This window comes from Paralichthys olivaceus, chromosome 19 (assembly GCF_024713975.1).
Source record: "Paralichthys olivaceus isolate ysfri-2021 chromosome 19, ASM2471397v2, whole genome shotgun sequence".
Classification (NCBI taxonomy): Eukaryota; Metazoa; Chordata; class Actinopteri; order Pleuronectiformes; family Paralichthyidae; genus Paralichthys; species Paralichthys olivaceus.
This window is the reverse complement of record NC_091111.1, coordinates 9402321-9418964: the sequence shown is the minus strand read 5'-3', so window position 1 is coordinate 9418964 and position 16644 is coordinate 9402321. Positions and strand designations below refer to the sequence as shown.

The 16644-nt window shown below is 40.7% G+C and overlaps 1 protein-coding gene across 2 annotated transcripts in view; it reads right to left on the bottom strand.

The window, feature by feature from the left end:
• The window catches only part of nkain2 (sodium/potassium transporting ATPase interacting 2), a 76479-nt gene that overhangs the window by 17612 nt on the left and 42223 nt on the right, over positions 1 to 16644 (bottom strand). For both annotated transcript variants that reach the window (XM_069515436.1, XM_020091512.2), the window contains exon 4: positions 5177 to 5377. In XM_069515436.1, the coding sequence (XP_069371537.1) occupies positions 5177 to 5377 (201 nt within the window). The remainder of the gene's footprint in view (positions 1 to 5176; positions 5378 to 16644) is intronic.

Sequence of the window (16644 nt, the reverse complement as noted above, 5' to 3'; positions counted from 1 at the left end):
GTCTATAGTGCCAGGATACTTGCACAGATTTATTACTAGATTTTACTGCAGTCTTGCAAGTACAAGCTCCCCTAAAAAACCTTACAGATAACAAGGTGCCCAAAATGATCAAGAGGCCCATAAAAGCGTAGGGCTACATTACCCAAGTAGAAAGGAAATGTCATTAAAGTACAAAAAGATAACTGAATCATCATTCTCTCCTACAATAATCAAGTCCCAAATGCTCCCTTAGCAGAGATCCCGAGAACACCTGGAAGTTTGGAAAAAGGAGCTCAGGGAGAAATTAGTTGAATGTCAAACAGCTGGTGTGTGATAAGGAAGGGGAAACCTGCACTCGGTGCGCCGTATAGCCTCAGACCAATGAACCCGGGGAACACACCAGGGGAGGAGACCTTTCAGAAGAGCAAGGACAGATGCCAGGGGAAGGCAGCTATAGGTCAGTCACCCAGTGACGCAGTTTGTCCTCTGCCGAGGGGGAAGGTGAGGTTGCATTTTTGCCAAAACAATCATGGTGCAAAGTGCTGACACCATGGAATTGTCTCCCTCAAGGTCTGTAAAACTTGTAAAACTTAATCCGCTCACAGGTTGATCTACGACGAACATTTCCGCAGATCATGACGTTATTTTGATCCATAATGATTTCTGTCCCATCTCCTTATTTCTTCTTCAGGCCAAGACATGTAGATTTCTTGTCTTTCTGTATGACAATCTTGCTTTGTATCGAATGCATTGTTTTCATCTCAAGTGAAAGAATCCATTACTGCTGCATCATTCTGCACCAAATTGTGCAGTGATGAAGGTGTCACCTCCATTAGATCAAGTCTGTTTGTGCTGATAAAGCGCCACCTAAAGGACCAGTATGTGGGATTTAGGCGAAACTAAGAATCATTGTGTTTTCCTGAGGTCAGAATGAGCCCTTCTAATCTACATAGGGAGTGGACCCTCTTCTATGAATAATTGCCAATTACTTTTTAATATACATATCTATATCAGCCAACATATCAGTATCGGAAACTTGAACTCCCTCATAGTGGTATCATATCGATCAGGCTCTACTTTAAACTTAAAGTAATGTATTGCTTCAGTTTCCTTGATGGCTCCTCAGTGCTCTGTAAATTATTTAGAACAAAAATATGTTGTCAGTGAGTGAGTTCTGCATTGAAAAATCACATCAAATAATTATCACTAATCACTTTTATCTGAATTTATGCCATTGGATGCGAGTGCACACATATTACAGCAACAAATCTCAATCTCGCTCACCTGCGAAGGATGTTTATTTTCATCCCATGTCCCAGCTCTAATGCACAACAATTTTGCAGCTGACATGTACCATCCCTGGCTGCACGCTTTTGTTTAATTGATTTAAAAATTGTGTAACCTGTCTTAATTTAGAAAAGAAACACACAAACAAAGGCGAGGTTTTACTTATTCAGCAGATATGGGATTAGTGCTGTAGAGCACAGCGGTGGCCTCGGCTGACTGACATTCAATTCTCAAACATTGTTTTTTCCCTGAGCAACAACAGCTATGAAAACCAATCTGGTCCCAGTGCTGCCTCCATGAATACAATTTGAACCTAGCATGACATCACTGTCTAGTGTCAATGACAACAATGTCACATTCAATTCGGGCAATAAAAATGATAATGGGGAACAACGCTTCATATGCTAATGACTCAATTTCTAACTTCACCTATGATGAATGAGAAAAATATAGAAACCTTTTCAGTCACCTTTTCCTTAGATTTAAAAAAAAAAAAGACAATTTGTGAAAAAATGATCTGTTTATTTAATTTGAGATGGATTAACTGACTGAATAATCAGAATCCGGAATGTTTCCTTTTGTTCAGGGCATGAGAAACCTCCGCTTAAAGCTTTTCCCTGAATTCTTCAGAATGAGTGTCACACCTGATGCTTCAGTTGCCTGTGAAATGAAATCATTTAATGAACAATGTAAGTGTGACACTTTTTTATCTTCAGTGACCTAAGAAAAGAGACCTAATAAAGTTTTTAACTGACAGCTGGTTACAGCCCATTCTGACAGAACTATCTCAACGTTTTGGATCTGACACCAGAAATATGTCAAGGACGTGAGCCAATTTGGAGCACAATGTATGTGATGATGGATGTTGAAATTGTTAAGTAGTTCAAAGTGACTGTAATCGGTGCTTGTTCTCTGAGCCAGTCAGCTCGCTCAGGGTGGATAAAAGGTGTAGCGTGCAAACAAGCAGGCGTAGCTAATGATCATTTTCTTCATGTGAACCCGTAGCGTTTCAGCGTCAAGGTTATTTGACTGCGTGCTTTAGAAGGCTGAGTGTACCCAGGTTTTCCTTCAAACCAAAAACAACAGTAGGTGATTTCACTGATTAGTTTTTCTACTCTGGTTGAAGTTATGTAAATTACTGTAATTACTCGCTGCCATGCACTCTAGACCACTGTGCCAGCAGGAAGCCTAATCATTGATGTTTTTTGTGAAATACCATTTAATTATCAGTCAATCTGAGCTATTAGCAGGTAGAATAAATCTGAAAAAACTGTAATCACAGAAATAATTGTGCATTTCCCCACTTTCCTACAGCCTGAGGATTCTGTATCTCTACGCTTGGCTTGAGCTTAGATAATAAAACCAAACTAAAAATAGCATAGATTGTATATAAAGCTGGATGAAGTATCTCCACTTAATCCAGAAATGTAGCCAGAATATCCCAAACATTTACAACAATGACACCATTTGGAGCCAGAGTTTGCGCAGTAGCGGTTGGGGGATGGAGTCGCAGCAATGAGGCCCCACCAATACATGTCCTCGACTAATCGTGAGTCAGTCACTGCTGTCAATCGTGACATTTGACCCTGTTCTCAGGTAGTTCTTATCACATATATCAGTGTGATAAGAACGACGTAAAACGATAATTTGACATGTAGTTTTACCTTTTAGTTTTTTTGTCCATTTCCCATTCAGATTTTTTGGAGATTCATGACTGATACTGCCAGCCACCAGGGGAGATCAAGATGATTCGGCTTCACTTTTGAGGAGCTGTCATGGCGTCCATCTTTATATATTGGATACAGTTTATGGTTTGGACTAAATTTCATATCAATCCATTTAGTTGTCATGTACTCTGTCTTTATAGTATGGTCCATGTCCCACGGAGGAGAAACACAATCACACAGTCAGTGACCCAGTTAGACAGACAAAGCAGCCCATCACATACACGACTGACCACCCAGCCAAACAGAAATATGCTCTGCTGAGGACTTTAACAGCTGCAGACGCCTCAGAGCCTGTTTTGACTTCATGACACATGAGAATTTTTTTAATCCTGCCTATTCAAAACTGATTTCTCAAAAGTAACTACCCCACAGGTCGGAACTGACTGATTACCCCTCATTTATTCACTCCAGGAATCAGTTAACGAATAAAAAGGCCAAAAACCAGTCACTTTACATCCAAACCCACTCAAACCCTTACTTAGTCAGTCTGTTGCCTGGCCAGATGACGTATGTTACTAAGCACCCTGACAGTGTTTCCACCAATTACAGTAAACCAGGCAGCCAGTCAGCCAGTGAACCAGTCAGACTGTGGAGTGTGTGCTCATGGAGCATGACAGTGTTTCCACACACCAATTACAGTGAGACAGTGGTACAGCTGTGTGGTGGCTTGGCACTACGCCACACTAGAAGTACCACTATCGATTGACAGAGAGACGTGGCGAGTGGATGAGAAGAGCGGGTGAAAGAATGCTAAGTGAGGAGGGGAAGATGCACAATGAACAATAAAGGAGGCAGGCGCACTGAAACTCCCAAACTCTTTTCTCTCTGTTTTCTGTAATGGTATAATGATGCATGCAGTCACATTTAAGTGTCAGTTTGTTTATCGTGCCTGTATGTGTAAACCCAGAAAAAACTACAGTGCAGAGACGACAGGGATGAAAGTGACAGGCCTCCCTCATTCCGGCTCTTTATTTCTCCCACCGCTGTCTCTCTCTGATCCTGCTAATTATCGCAGTTTGACAGTGCAGTAGAGGAGGAAATTCGAGGGCGAGGGTAAAACACAGGATGAGGAATACAGAGAGAACAAAATTGTGTTTGCAACAATGAAATAAGACAAAGAGAGAAAGAGAGAGACACAAAGAAAATACTGAGATATGCGAGGGAGAGTCTCCGGCCCATTCTGTGGAAATGAGGGTATGAAGTCATTAACCTAATGGAGCTGAAATGCTTTATTCAACTCTAAAACAGATCCTGCAGAGTCGCACAATCATCAACATTACCTGACCAGTTGCAACAGACAAAGAAGTTGGCATTGGTTGTCATACACGTTAGAATGCATTAAACTAGTGAGTGTAACTGTATAGAGCATCAACAGAACAGGTGCAATCATTTGAAAGCACTATGTCACAGCAAGAGTAGAATTTAACCACTTCACATAAATCCTGTCCACACAAAAACACATTCACAGAAGCACACACTTTCATAACAGGCTTATTTTAAATCAATAGCAAACTTTAGAAATACTGAAGCTACAGTTCAATATTTTGGGGAAACTTTGTCCCTGAATATTAGATTATATCATTCTTTATGAATTATAAATGTCTGCAGTTCCCAAAATCTCAACTCTATGGAGCATTTTAGTCTCTCTCAGTAAATTGCTTTGGATTTACAGAACCCAAACTTTACTGTTTTGGTTGTCCCTGACAGTATCGGGCAGACGTACAAAGTTTGACACTTGCAAAGTGGACCATTTGGATATTTTCCTAAATTGTTGGTGGAGACCAAAAATATCTACAAGTTGGAACATTTAAAAAATGTAAAAGTTAAGTATTTTTTGGTAAGAAAAGCCTTTATTGCATATGAATGCTAATGTTACTTAGCATCTGGAAGCTGAAGTTCGCCAACCATTGTGCTTGCCAACCTGCCTGCAGTCTTTATGCTCCAACTGCACTAATTCATATTAACAGATTCTAAGAAAAAGAGCAAAAAAGAGTATATTTAAAAAGTGTCACTATTTTACAATTACAACTGCAACATATTAACAATAGCACTAGCTGTGACCAACAGGCACTCCGATTTGTTAGAAGAACATTTAAAGCCATGAGCCCACTTTCTGCATTCAGGTACTTGAGTTTGAAATTACAGTGCATACCATAAAGTACTCATTCGGCTCAAGTACTTACAGCCAGGAGTATCTGCAGTGAGGAGTGGGCCACCTCTATGAACTGGAAATCCATCAGACAGCCAGCTATTGATATATATCGGTGGTCCTCAGGTGCCCAGGACGGGGGAGGGGTGATGGGCGTCACCCTGCACCCGGGGCCGTTCTCCATCCACCAGGAGCGATGCATGGACAGGTTAAAAGTCAGCACAAGGTCAGAGTCCTGGCAAGACAGACAAAGAGAGAGAGAGACAGAGTGAGTTGAATTACGTCCTCTGAGGAACAAGGCCGAGGGTTGAATGTCAGGACGGCTTCTAACCAAGTTTTAATTAAAACCAAACTGTTTGTCATACCACGGTCTGAAAGCAAGATAAAAGGCTAGAGCCAGAACTAAATATAGATCTTAGATTTATGATCCCAGTGATATGGGATTTCTCAGATTAGATCTGAATCATACACATGCAGGGTAATGATGAGGACAATGTGAGAGGGAGAGAGAAGAACGAAGGGAGGAGGCTACAGACAGAAAGGAACAGAGAGGAAGAAAATGCTGGGAGATGTGTTTTGTACGATGCTTCCCGCCTGAAAAAAGAGGGAGATTTGTGTTGTGGTGTCATGGAAGGGTCAGTAACTAAAGTGTTGCGGTTTTAGGCCACACAATTATAATTTGTCCTTCTTTCTTTCTCATTAAGCAGGAAAACCACAAATCTGCAGAAGCTATAAAAAGACTGGGAGGTAACATTATGAATGGGGTTTAGAGCCAACTCAGTAAATCTCCCTCCTTGGAGATTGAGATTTAAAACTTTCAAGAAATAAGTGACTGTTCCCAGAAGACAAATCTTTGTTAATTTCTTCTTTAATGCTGACGAGATGCCGACAACTATTCTTAGTCTGTTACACACTAGATTATATTCCTGATCCCCCCCCCTGTGGCTGGCTGCAATCATGCATCCCTCCTCCTCCATGCTCCTGGATGGGACAGTGACCAAACTAAAAAGTCAAAATAAACATTCCAGGTATCACACTGATGTTTGTTCAAAGGTTTTCTGGTTTGAATAATTGATTTGATGCCATAAAAATGGAGTGAAACATCATGATTAACAGCTGAGACTGACTCGTGATTGGACAAATGGTTTTTTGACGGGACCTCGATACAGCAGCTCCACACCATGAAGTGCAGATGTTTGTGTTCTCCTCAAAAACGTTGCTGTTTCTCGTAGTCTAACTGTTTTTACAAACATGAAGACATTTCATTTGCTCATGTTGGCCACTGCAACACGAACAGCTCCGTCACTGAGAGAGAAAACTTCGAATTAATACCAGAGGCTGCAAAAACTAGCACAACTGACAACCAGTAAATAAATCAACACTTTCTGTTCCTCTGTGTTTGGGTTCTACTTCACAGCAGCACAGAGAGACCGTATACAGTAGCAATGGCTCCGGCAGATACACTGTCTGCTTTGGTTCCTCCTCAATCTTTTTAAATCTCAAAGATGATAAATGCACAGTGGGTCAGTTATGACAGTCGTCCTAGTTTCAATAATGCACATATTAACGACTCCACTTAGCAAGGTGTGACACAGGTCGTTCATCAGACGTCCATGTAAACCACCATGACACACACAGAGTGAAGAAGCAAAGGCAAAACTAACTTCAATGCATTTTATAATTTTTTACAAAGATATCAGAAGTATTTGTAAATGTTTGATTTTCCTACGTTTGTCCATCAAAATTGGATCCAGACTTTTTCCAAAAGCAGGAGATTAACAAGTTAACATCTTTGTTGTCATTGTATTGCCCGTCTTTTCCATCCTGAGATATTTGTGTTCTTTTTGTTTTTGCAGTTGTACGTCTTGTCATACGTTACAATCATTGATACGCCCGCTCGCTCACTGTGAATTCTCCAGAAATGTCCCTGCTATATTCTCACATGGGCTCACTTGGACATTCTCCAGACATTAACTACTGAACTGGCAGTTAAAGATCCCTAAAATGGGCGGAGCAAATGACTCTGACATTTGCGTTGTAACGTACAGCCCTTCTGGAAACTGCAGGACATCAGTGCACGTCTGAGAGCAGCTGTAGTGACACTTAACATTAAAGAAAGTACCTTTTTTATGGGACTGACTTGTAAATACTACAACATACTAGGATTAATGGACAAATAGTCCATTAAATGCAGGGCAGCTCACTAATTTTCATCAGGAACCACGTTGTCAGTATTTAACTTAATCTAGTGACCAAAACAAATCTTTAAATAGAGCTTTTAAATAGAGACGCTGCTCTTCCATCAACACTGAGTCAATATGGTCTGTTTCCACACTGTATATCCTACTTCATCTTTGTCTTTAGCTTATCCTCCCACCACATCCACCCTGCACTCCGTCACCTCCCTCCACATTGCTGGCTAACCACCCCCCCATTCTACTCCTTTAATTTATATTGTGCTCTCTCTCTCTTTCTCTCTTCCCCCCCTTTATGTCTCCCCTCTTTTTCTTCCTTGGCCTCTCTCTATTTCAGCGTAATGAGTAAATGCCTCATTAGCACAGAGCTCTGATTAATGCCATCTCCCCTTGTTGTGCTCCTCGTTTTAATGAGTGAAATCTCCTTAAATTTCTCTCTCGCTCCCTCTCTGCCATCTCTCTCCCGCCGTCTGCCTCGTACCGTTACTGACTCGCTCCAAATCCCCCTCCCTCTTTTACACTCTCGCTCTCTTTTTATTATTTTTCTTTCCTTCACCTCTTTTCTTTACCGCTCTTGTTTCTCCGCAGTCTGTCGCTGCTCTCGCCATGTGATGGCGGGAGAGGGGTAATAATTATTTGGGTGCAGTGTGTATCAGTACTTTACTAATGAGCCTCTGGAACACACAGGCATAGTTTTGGACAGTTTTCCGTTCCGGATGCTAATCCAAGCTTCTTGTCACCCCTGAACTTTATTGTACCTGCACTGAAACATCGTCAATGTGATGTCAAGCTGTCTTCGTGGTCAAAGAAATCAACATCAATAAAAAAACACCTCATCTACCAACAGATGAGACATAGAAAAGCAAGACAGAAGTTTTTTCTTTTCCATTCCACTGTCTGTGAAGAGTTCGCTGAGATTACAGGGTCTGTTATATAGCTCAGAACAAGACTGGTGCTAATTTGAAGAAAACGCTTATCTCCTTTCTATTCATCCAGCGGCAGCACAATAAGCCTCCACCAGCACAGATAGAGAAAATGTGATATAAAAGAAAAAAACACACACATTGGAAATTAAACCTATTTTTCTGAAAAGCACAAGTGTTTGGAGGAAGTTGTTTTCGTAAAAACTAATAATCCAAATATGGGGAGTTGTAGGATATGGGGGCCAAAATGAAATTACTCCATACTCACCAGTGGAATGATAAAAAAAAGCAAACATTAATTAAATTGCTGCTGTGTAGAGGCGTTGATGCATTGATTTTAAATGAGGGGGTTTCTTTAGCGTTGCAGAATCAAACCCACCAGGATGATGAAGCCATAGAGCCAAAATAATATTGAGATATTAATCTACCTGGTGATAAATGGGCTGTTTGGCTTGTAGCCTCAAATAAAAAATGTAAACTAGATTTGTGTTAATACTTCGAACTCTGAGTGTGTGTGTGTGTGTGTTTGTTTTGTAATTTTGGATTTTTCTCTCACCACATCTTTTCTTCATATATTTCCTTTAATTTTGTCATGTCTCTCACCTTTCTTTCTCTCTCTCTTTATCCTCTTCTCTCTCTCTCTCTCTCATAGACACACACACAGTGTAATTTCGAGTGTGCTAGTTGAGGATCATGCACTCATGCTCTCAGGTCTTTGTCTCTGGCTGTGGGCTAGTGACGCTTCACTGAACCACGTCTGCTTTTCCTCTGCCTCTCCCTCCTCCTCTGTCTCTCCCTCTCCTTCTGCTTCCACCCTTCTCTTTCTCCATCCCTCTCTCTCTCTCCTAATTTCCCCTCAATTTCCCACATCTATATTTTCCTTTGTCTTCTACTCCCTAGAGATGGAGAGATGGAAAAGAAGGGTTTCTCCTCTGAAGCTATCTTCAGCACAGGATGAGTTGAGGCCCTTGTGAAGCTACCTGAAGCTAAATGTGAGACTAATTTAACAGTTAAAATAAAAACATAGACAAAATGGGGCAAAGTTGTTTAAGGCAAAAAATAAATAAAGCTATAAACCGGCTATATAAGAAAAGGGGCACTGGGAAATAAACAATTAAGCTATATGGTGTTCGAATTATGTGTGTGTTTGTGTGTGTGTGTGTGTTAAAACATTCCAGTCTAGTCTGAAGTAATAATTGTATTACTTAAGCAACAATGTTCAAGTCAGTTATAAAGGAAGAGCATTTTCTTTTCTGTCTCCAAGGCTGGATGGATGAATGGATGGAAGGATGCATGGGTGGATGGATGTATGCCAGAAGGGAGAAAGTGCTGAATTTTCCCCATGAGTAGCTTCAGCATCTGCTCCCCGGACACAAAATGCCCACAATTTATAACACAAAGACAATCTAACAGCTTTTTACCTACAACCCAAGCTCCAACAGTCATTTAGTGAAACAGACAGACAGTATATACAACATTCTGACTGACATGCCGACAGACAACAGAAGTCAGACATTCCTCAGTCTGTCCAATGGGCGGCCACAGAGATCATCAAACTAAAAGGCAGAGAATCAGCGAGGGGACAATATTAGCTTTATTCTCTCTAAAGTCAATTTTTCACTCTATTTAACTAAACCTCTATCTCTATCTGTGTCTTCACCTCCTTTTCTATTACTTTCTCTCTCTCTGCCCCCTTTCTCTCTGTCGCTCTGTGTGTGCTATTTCACACCAATATCATCAGTCACGGTGCATCTCCCTACATTGTTTTGCTGTGATTTCCCATGGGTGTTAGATGAGGCCTTAACCCATAATGCCTAAAGCACTTTTCTCCTATCAGATTGGTTGGGGGGTATGTTAGAGAAATGCTTGTGTGTGCGTGTGTGTGTGTGCGTGCATTCAAATGAAGTCCACATCCTGACCCTGACCGTAACCACACTAAACCCATTACCAATTATAAGCAAATGCCTCCGCATAACATTTTAACCCTTTCGATCTTGCGGTCGGCAATTACAAGGTTTCTCCCCAAACCCCAGGTGGGATCCACAAATTGCATATGGGGGGGGGTAACTACTACAAGCTTTCAATAGCTTAAATTGTTTTTTAATTAACCCTGCAGCCACACCTTATGCAATAAATCTGAACACTACTGGGAACTGTACTGCAATATATTTGATACAATGAAAAATTAACAAGATGAATACACAAATAGCAGCTGTGTGTTAATGCTGTGATAATCACTATGTTAAGTATTAACAAGTCCTCATATGACAATGTGTCATGTGACAAATAAAAGGTTCAACCTTTCAGAGCATTTTAGTGTCTTTCTACCTGTAATGTTGCAGTTTTTTTCCACTTCATAGGCTGTAAATAAAGATGGACGGCATGACCACTCCAAAAAAAGTAAAGTGTCTCGATTGCCCCCTGGTGGCTGGCTGTAGTATAGCTCATAAACCCTCTCTCCTCTATATGGTGGATGAAACAAATGAAAGTCACAATACATGTCAATTTTTTTTTTCTTCATAAAAGTCTTTAATCTTACCTTCTCCATGTTAGTGGATGGTAAAAGGGCAAGTACAGGTCAAGTCAATTTTTCTCAAAGACGATTTCTGCCATTTTAGGTAGCTCTTATCTTATTATTTAATTGTTCATATTTCTGGAAAGTTTGGTTTTAATCAGTTACTTGATGCTATAAAAATGGGGTGAAACATTGTATCGGTGGGACAGTTATACCGCGGCACCACACCACGATCACAAGTACATAGACTGGTTCCAAATTACATAAAAAAGCTTAATTGGCAGCACCCGTACCAAGGGTATTTTGTCTTTTATCTATTCTCAACAGAAGAGGAAGTTTAGCTTTGATGCACTTTGGCTCGATTCCAGATGCCACCACCAATTAAGTACCAGGTGCTGTGGCTAAGTTGGTTAAAGTGCCTGTGTTAGCGCCTGCTAAAGATCCTGGGTTCAAATCCCAGAAGTGCCTTACCTAATAATCCAGGTGTGTAGATCGATGAAGTTTTAACTTATCTTAAATTTTCAACCTTCACATTGCACCTTAAACATTGCTATTTTGTTAACCAATCAAATGTGAAACGTCACGACTGGCACTGGCTCACAAGTGGTCGCATGCATGTATCAGCAAGACCTTTAGACTTTGGCTCAAAATGCACAAGGTGGCAGCGTTCGTATCTGGGATATTTTGGCTTCATATGTGGACAGTGCAAGGAGGTTCTTTATACACGGTATATGGCTCAACTTTCCGCTATCATCAAATGTGTCTGCAGCCAAAGCAGGCAGCTCTAACAAACCAGTATTAAACTACTTGTGCTACATCCCCTTCTTGTGTAGAATAACTGTGCCGCCACGTTCCCAGATTCCAGCAAAGCAATGATGCCAATGATGGATAAAACTTTAAAAAGTGGACCACATTCTAATGAATCAGAATCATCCTTTAATGTTTCAATCAAAGACTCTTTTCCTCCTCAGCTCTGAGGACGCTCATTAGACCCAAATCCTCAGAAATTACACATTAAACAGGTTTTATTGTATCAGCAGTTTCCTCTGGCATGTACAATAAAAACATTACTGTGATCACAGCCAAGCTAAGTCATCACAATCAAGCCTTGAAATTAATACCAGCTTTCATCCAAAAACCTGGAGCAAGTTTATAACTGTAGCAGGCAAGTCAATCAAATCTATTATCTACTGTGGCAACACAGTAAATCTCTGTTAAATCAGCTTGTTCCATTTGGGACAAGTAAAAAGTAGAACTCTGCTCGTTGCACATGAAACTATATATGGCAACAATGAAAAATCAAAAATGACTTATCAGTAATAACAGCTCAAGGCTAATGTGATCAAATTGGTTGATGGGAATGTCCCACTAGAAATGTGTTGATGGGAAAAAAAGGCAATTTCATGGCATGATTTCAACAAATACATCCATTGATCAAACACAGTCAGAGTTGATGCATTAACTCTGAGAATCGGGGCGGAGGTTTAAACCGGAGCGTCTATGATTAAATGTGTGGGATCCTCTCATTCATCGTCTCAATCGTTGGTGGATGAATACTGAGGGGAGTAAAATTAAGTGACTATTAGCATTCAGACTGGCCCCTGGCAATCTGTTTTTGTTTTTACTTTCTTCGGGGATGAATTGGGTGGTTTGCAGTTTGATTTACTGTCATATTTCTCCTACAATTTATCCTGCACTAAAAGCTTGCCCTGCGTTGACATCAGCGACTATTGATGTTGATCTGAAGTTGATATGAAGGGGATTTTTTTCTCTCTCCATCAGATAAGCAATCCTATCTTCCCGCAAGGCTTTGTCATTCTAACTTTCTCTGTTTCTTCTACTTTTCCCTTGTCCCCTCTTCCCCTCTCTTCTCTCTTTCCTCTCTTGAAAACAACACTGATTCACATGTGGCTCCATCCCACGGCACATCATCCTCTGTAGCTGCTATCATACCTTTGCCTGTCGAAACCTCTCCGTCTCCCTGTCTGCCCCTGATGCCTCATTCTCTACCTCCAATCTCTCACTATTCTGAAGTTTCTTCCTCTTTCTTTTTGTTTTTGTCTCTCGCTGCCTTTTTTCTTTTCTGTCGTGGTTATATTGTGTATTTGAGGAGTGAGAAGAGATACATGGACAGACGTGGGAATTGCGATGGCACTGTTTTGAGACTGTCTGGATTTTGTCATTGCATATATTTCAGCATGTGTAGGTTTTCTTGTCACTAATATCATGATTGACAGGTGCTCTAACTACCGACACCAACACAAGAACACTCACAGACACACTTTTTCACACATACAGTATGCAAAATGGCATTCGGGATCTCCCGCGCCGCACACCCCGCAATAAATGACTGACGTTAGTGTGCATCTGTGTGTCTGTGTCTGTGCGTCATCTGAAGCCCAGGAGGTGGGTTGCATCTTTTATATGACACAGTGGACTCCCGACAGATAGCTGTCTTAGACTGTGTGAGAGAGTTGATGTGAATATCCAAGTGTGTTTGTATGTGTGTGTGTGTGTTTTGCACCATAGTGACAGTTCTCTCTCCACAGGCTCCTCTCCAAATCTGTCAGGAATGGCACATCAGAAATCTTTTTAAAGATAAATTCATGGCATCGCTGCTGTATTAGATAGCAGCGGCAGATACTGACAGGGAGGACGGGAGTGTGACAGACTGATGGAATATGGTATAAATCTCGGGCCTAAACTCAAATTACTGTCAAGAAAGTATGTACACCTGATCTCTGGCGCTACAGGAACAGTGTGGAAGGCAAAGACACACATGTGATGTCTACTATACAGAAACGAATGGAAAGACAAACACATCACAACAAGACTGAAAATAATCTGTATTTTTCCAATTCTTTTAATTAGTTAACTCATAGAGTGAAAATTAAGACGGACCATGAATCTCCACTTCCTCCCACTATCCGGAAATGAAGCCACAATATCCCGGTTAAAAACGCTGCCATGAGTCTATAATACATTCCTGATTGCAAGTTCATCCACTTGTGTCAGGTCTTATATATTTAAATACAGTCGACGGTTAAACTCTTAAAATTCCTAAAATTCCTAAAAGCTTCACACGCACAGAAATTATTTTATTCTTTCATCATAAAAGTTGTTTCTGTCGCTGGTCAGACCACATTAGCAATTCCAATGGTTTATGAGTTATGCTGGCAACAAACAGTAATTCTTGCAACGTGTATTCTGAAAACAACTGAGTGGTGGGATTCAAAGGCACAGTGAAAAGCTTTGACTTTCAAATGAGGATTTGCAGCGCACAGCTTTGGTCTATTATCAACAACAAAAAGTTGTCATATGAGAATGGAAAAACAAAGTTCAGATCCAGCCTAATGTCACACCTCCATACCCCGGGTCAATCTCTGCCTCGAGTGGGCGTACGTATTGGTCTGTCACTTTCAGAAAGGTTTCAGACTCCAGAGCCAACACTGAGAGGGCAGGAGGGGTTTTATAAGCTTTCTGACAGTTAAATTCATTCCTGTCTTATATTGTGTACATTTCAAGCAGACAGTGAGAGATTCCTATAGGATATATGTATGATAATACATATAATAAGTACAGTGAGTGAAGTACTGCATATATATTTTTAAGAAGGGAGGGTTTATGTCTGATGTTTCATGTGTTGTACTGTCCTACCTTTGGGCTGCCTGTGTTTGAATGTGTAATTTGTGTTAAACTGTGCTGAACTGGCTGAGAAAACAAATTTCCCCATTGGGCACAATAAAGTCTCAAGTCTTAAGATAAGATAAATTAAGATTAGTGTTGCAATTAACGGTTACTTGCATTACTGAGTAATCTGTTGATTTCTGTCTTGATTAATCGATGAGTTGTTTGGTCCGTGAAATGTCAGAAAATGGTAAAAAAAAACAACATTTATCTGTTTTTTCCGTAAACCAAGATGGCCTCTTCAAATGTGTTGTCCAAAAACCAAAGATAATCACATTATTGTCAGTAGAGGAGCAGTAGAGAAATCAGAAAATATTCACATTTAAGAAAAAATGTGATTATCAAAATTGTTGATGATGAATTACTGACTGATCAATCAGTTAAGATGAGATAAGTTAACTTTCGACAAACGACAATACAGTGCAATGAAATTTCTGAGTGAAAATTACATTAGTTTGATACTTTCGCTTTCAGGGACAATGTAAAGTGTTTGGTATATAGGGCTGTCTATCATGTGTCTGTGGCAGACAGAGCAGTGAATTAGTGAATGAGGGAGTATTGTTGGAGACAGATGCTCAGAATTATGGACAGTCTGGACATCGGCATGTCTAATGACAGACGCAATCTGCTGAAGAGAGCCATGAGATATGGAGAAAGCAGACGAGGTCCTTGTCAACTTCTGTTTCTAATCTCAACAACAACCTGTCAAGCTCAAAATAATTGATGAATAAAAAAAGTGAGTTATATATCAAACTTTCAGTTCGTGCCCCTCTGCATGCGTGGGACACTGTGAGTGACTCATAGCTGACATGCAACACGCTCCTCGCTGCGTCTCGTTACCTCAGTGTCACAATGTCTCATCCAACCATTTTCTTAACCGCCAACATACGTCCATCTGCTCCACTCTGACGTCCAGACTTCAAACTCTGACACATTTCCCCCCTTTCTCGCTGCCTCCGCCACCTTTCCTCTCGTGGTCTGGGATTTACTTTCTTTATGATGAAGAAATGCTAAGGTTGAAGTGTTTGGCAAACCTTTACAACCCTAATCTTTCTGGATTTCCTGCTGCTGTGCTGCTCCCAGTGCTCTGCACACCTAAATTGATGCATTGCACCACAAACATGTCTGCCGCTGCGCATTAAATTGGATGGATTTGTTGTCTTTGCCTACAAAATTTTCACATCTTTAATACAATACAAATGTTATCGCATTGATTTTTAGTCCGAGTATCCACTTACCAGCCTGACAGTGTGATCATTGTTCTAATGAACCTATACTGCTGGCAGTGGGGATGGACAGTGTGGGTATTATGTCTATCCATGGATAAAACAGGACTGGAAAATCATATCAAAGCCACAGAACAAATCCAAATCACTGATAAAATGCTGTACAGCAAAGTGTGGGTGATTTTCTGCCTCTTTCACAGAATGACGAATGTAAATCTCTGTTACGAAAAAATAATCGAGTTCGTCAGAATCACTCTGGTCCTGTGACCCCAAAGTAAATGGCAAGAGTGTATAAAGTAATGCATTGAACTGGCCCATAGCCCTCCATTATGAATTCCTATTGACTATAAATATAGCAGTGCCTTCTCAACAGGGACACATTTCCTCAAGTCCTCACATTGAAAGTATTGAGGAAGCAAGTGAATGAAAAAGGAGGCGAGAAGGTGAAGAAGAGCATGGGACAGACTCGCGTGGCACTTTGCAGAGCAACATAAAAAAGACTTGATTATAGGCTGAGCAGAGGGAGAGGAGGGATGAATTACATGAAGATGAAGAGGGTGAGACACAGGGGGAGGGAGAGAGAAAGAGTAAGGCAGCAAAAAAGAGGGAGTTGTGAGAAATTCCTATCACAGTTATTCTTGAAGCAGAGATCACGCCATCATCTCCCTTATGAACGAAAGTGAGTCATTCGGATCCAGGGAGGAAGATACACATGAAGAGGAAAAGCAGGAAAAATATGCCACTGTGGCCATGGTTCAAAAGCAGAACCTGCCACTTGTCAAATAAAAGTGAAATTATATGGTGGCAAATTAATAATTGAGTGACGTCAGTCTCCATTAGCAGGTTGATGAAACAGGCTGACATTACAACAAACTGTCCGTTTGCTGTAGCTCGAAACATGACGATGTGAAAGTGTCATTTTTGGGACTGGGGAACTATGGTAAGCCGAACCTGGA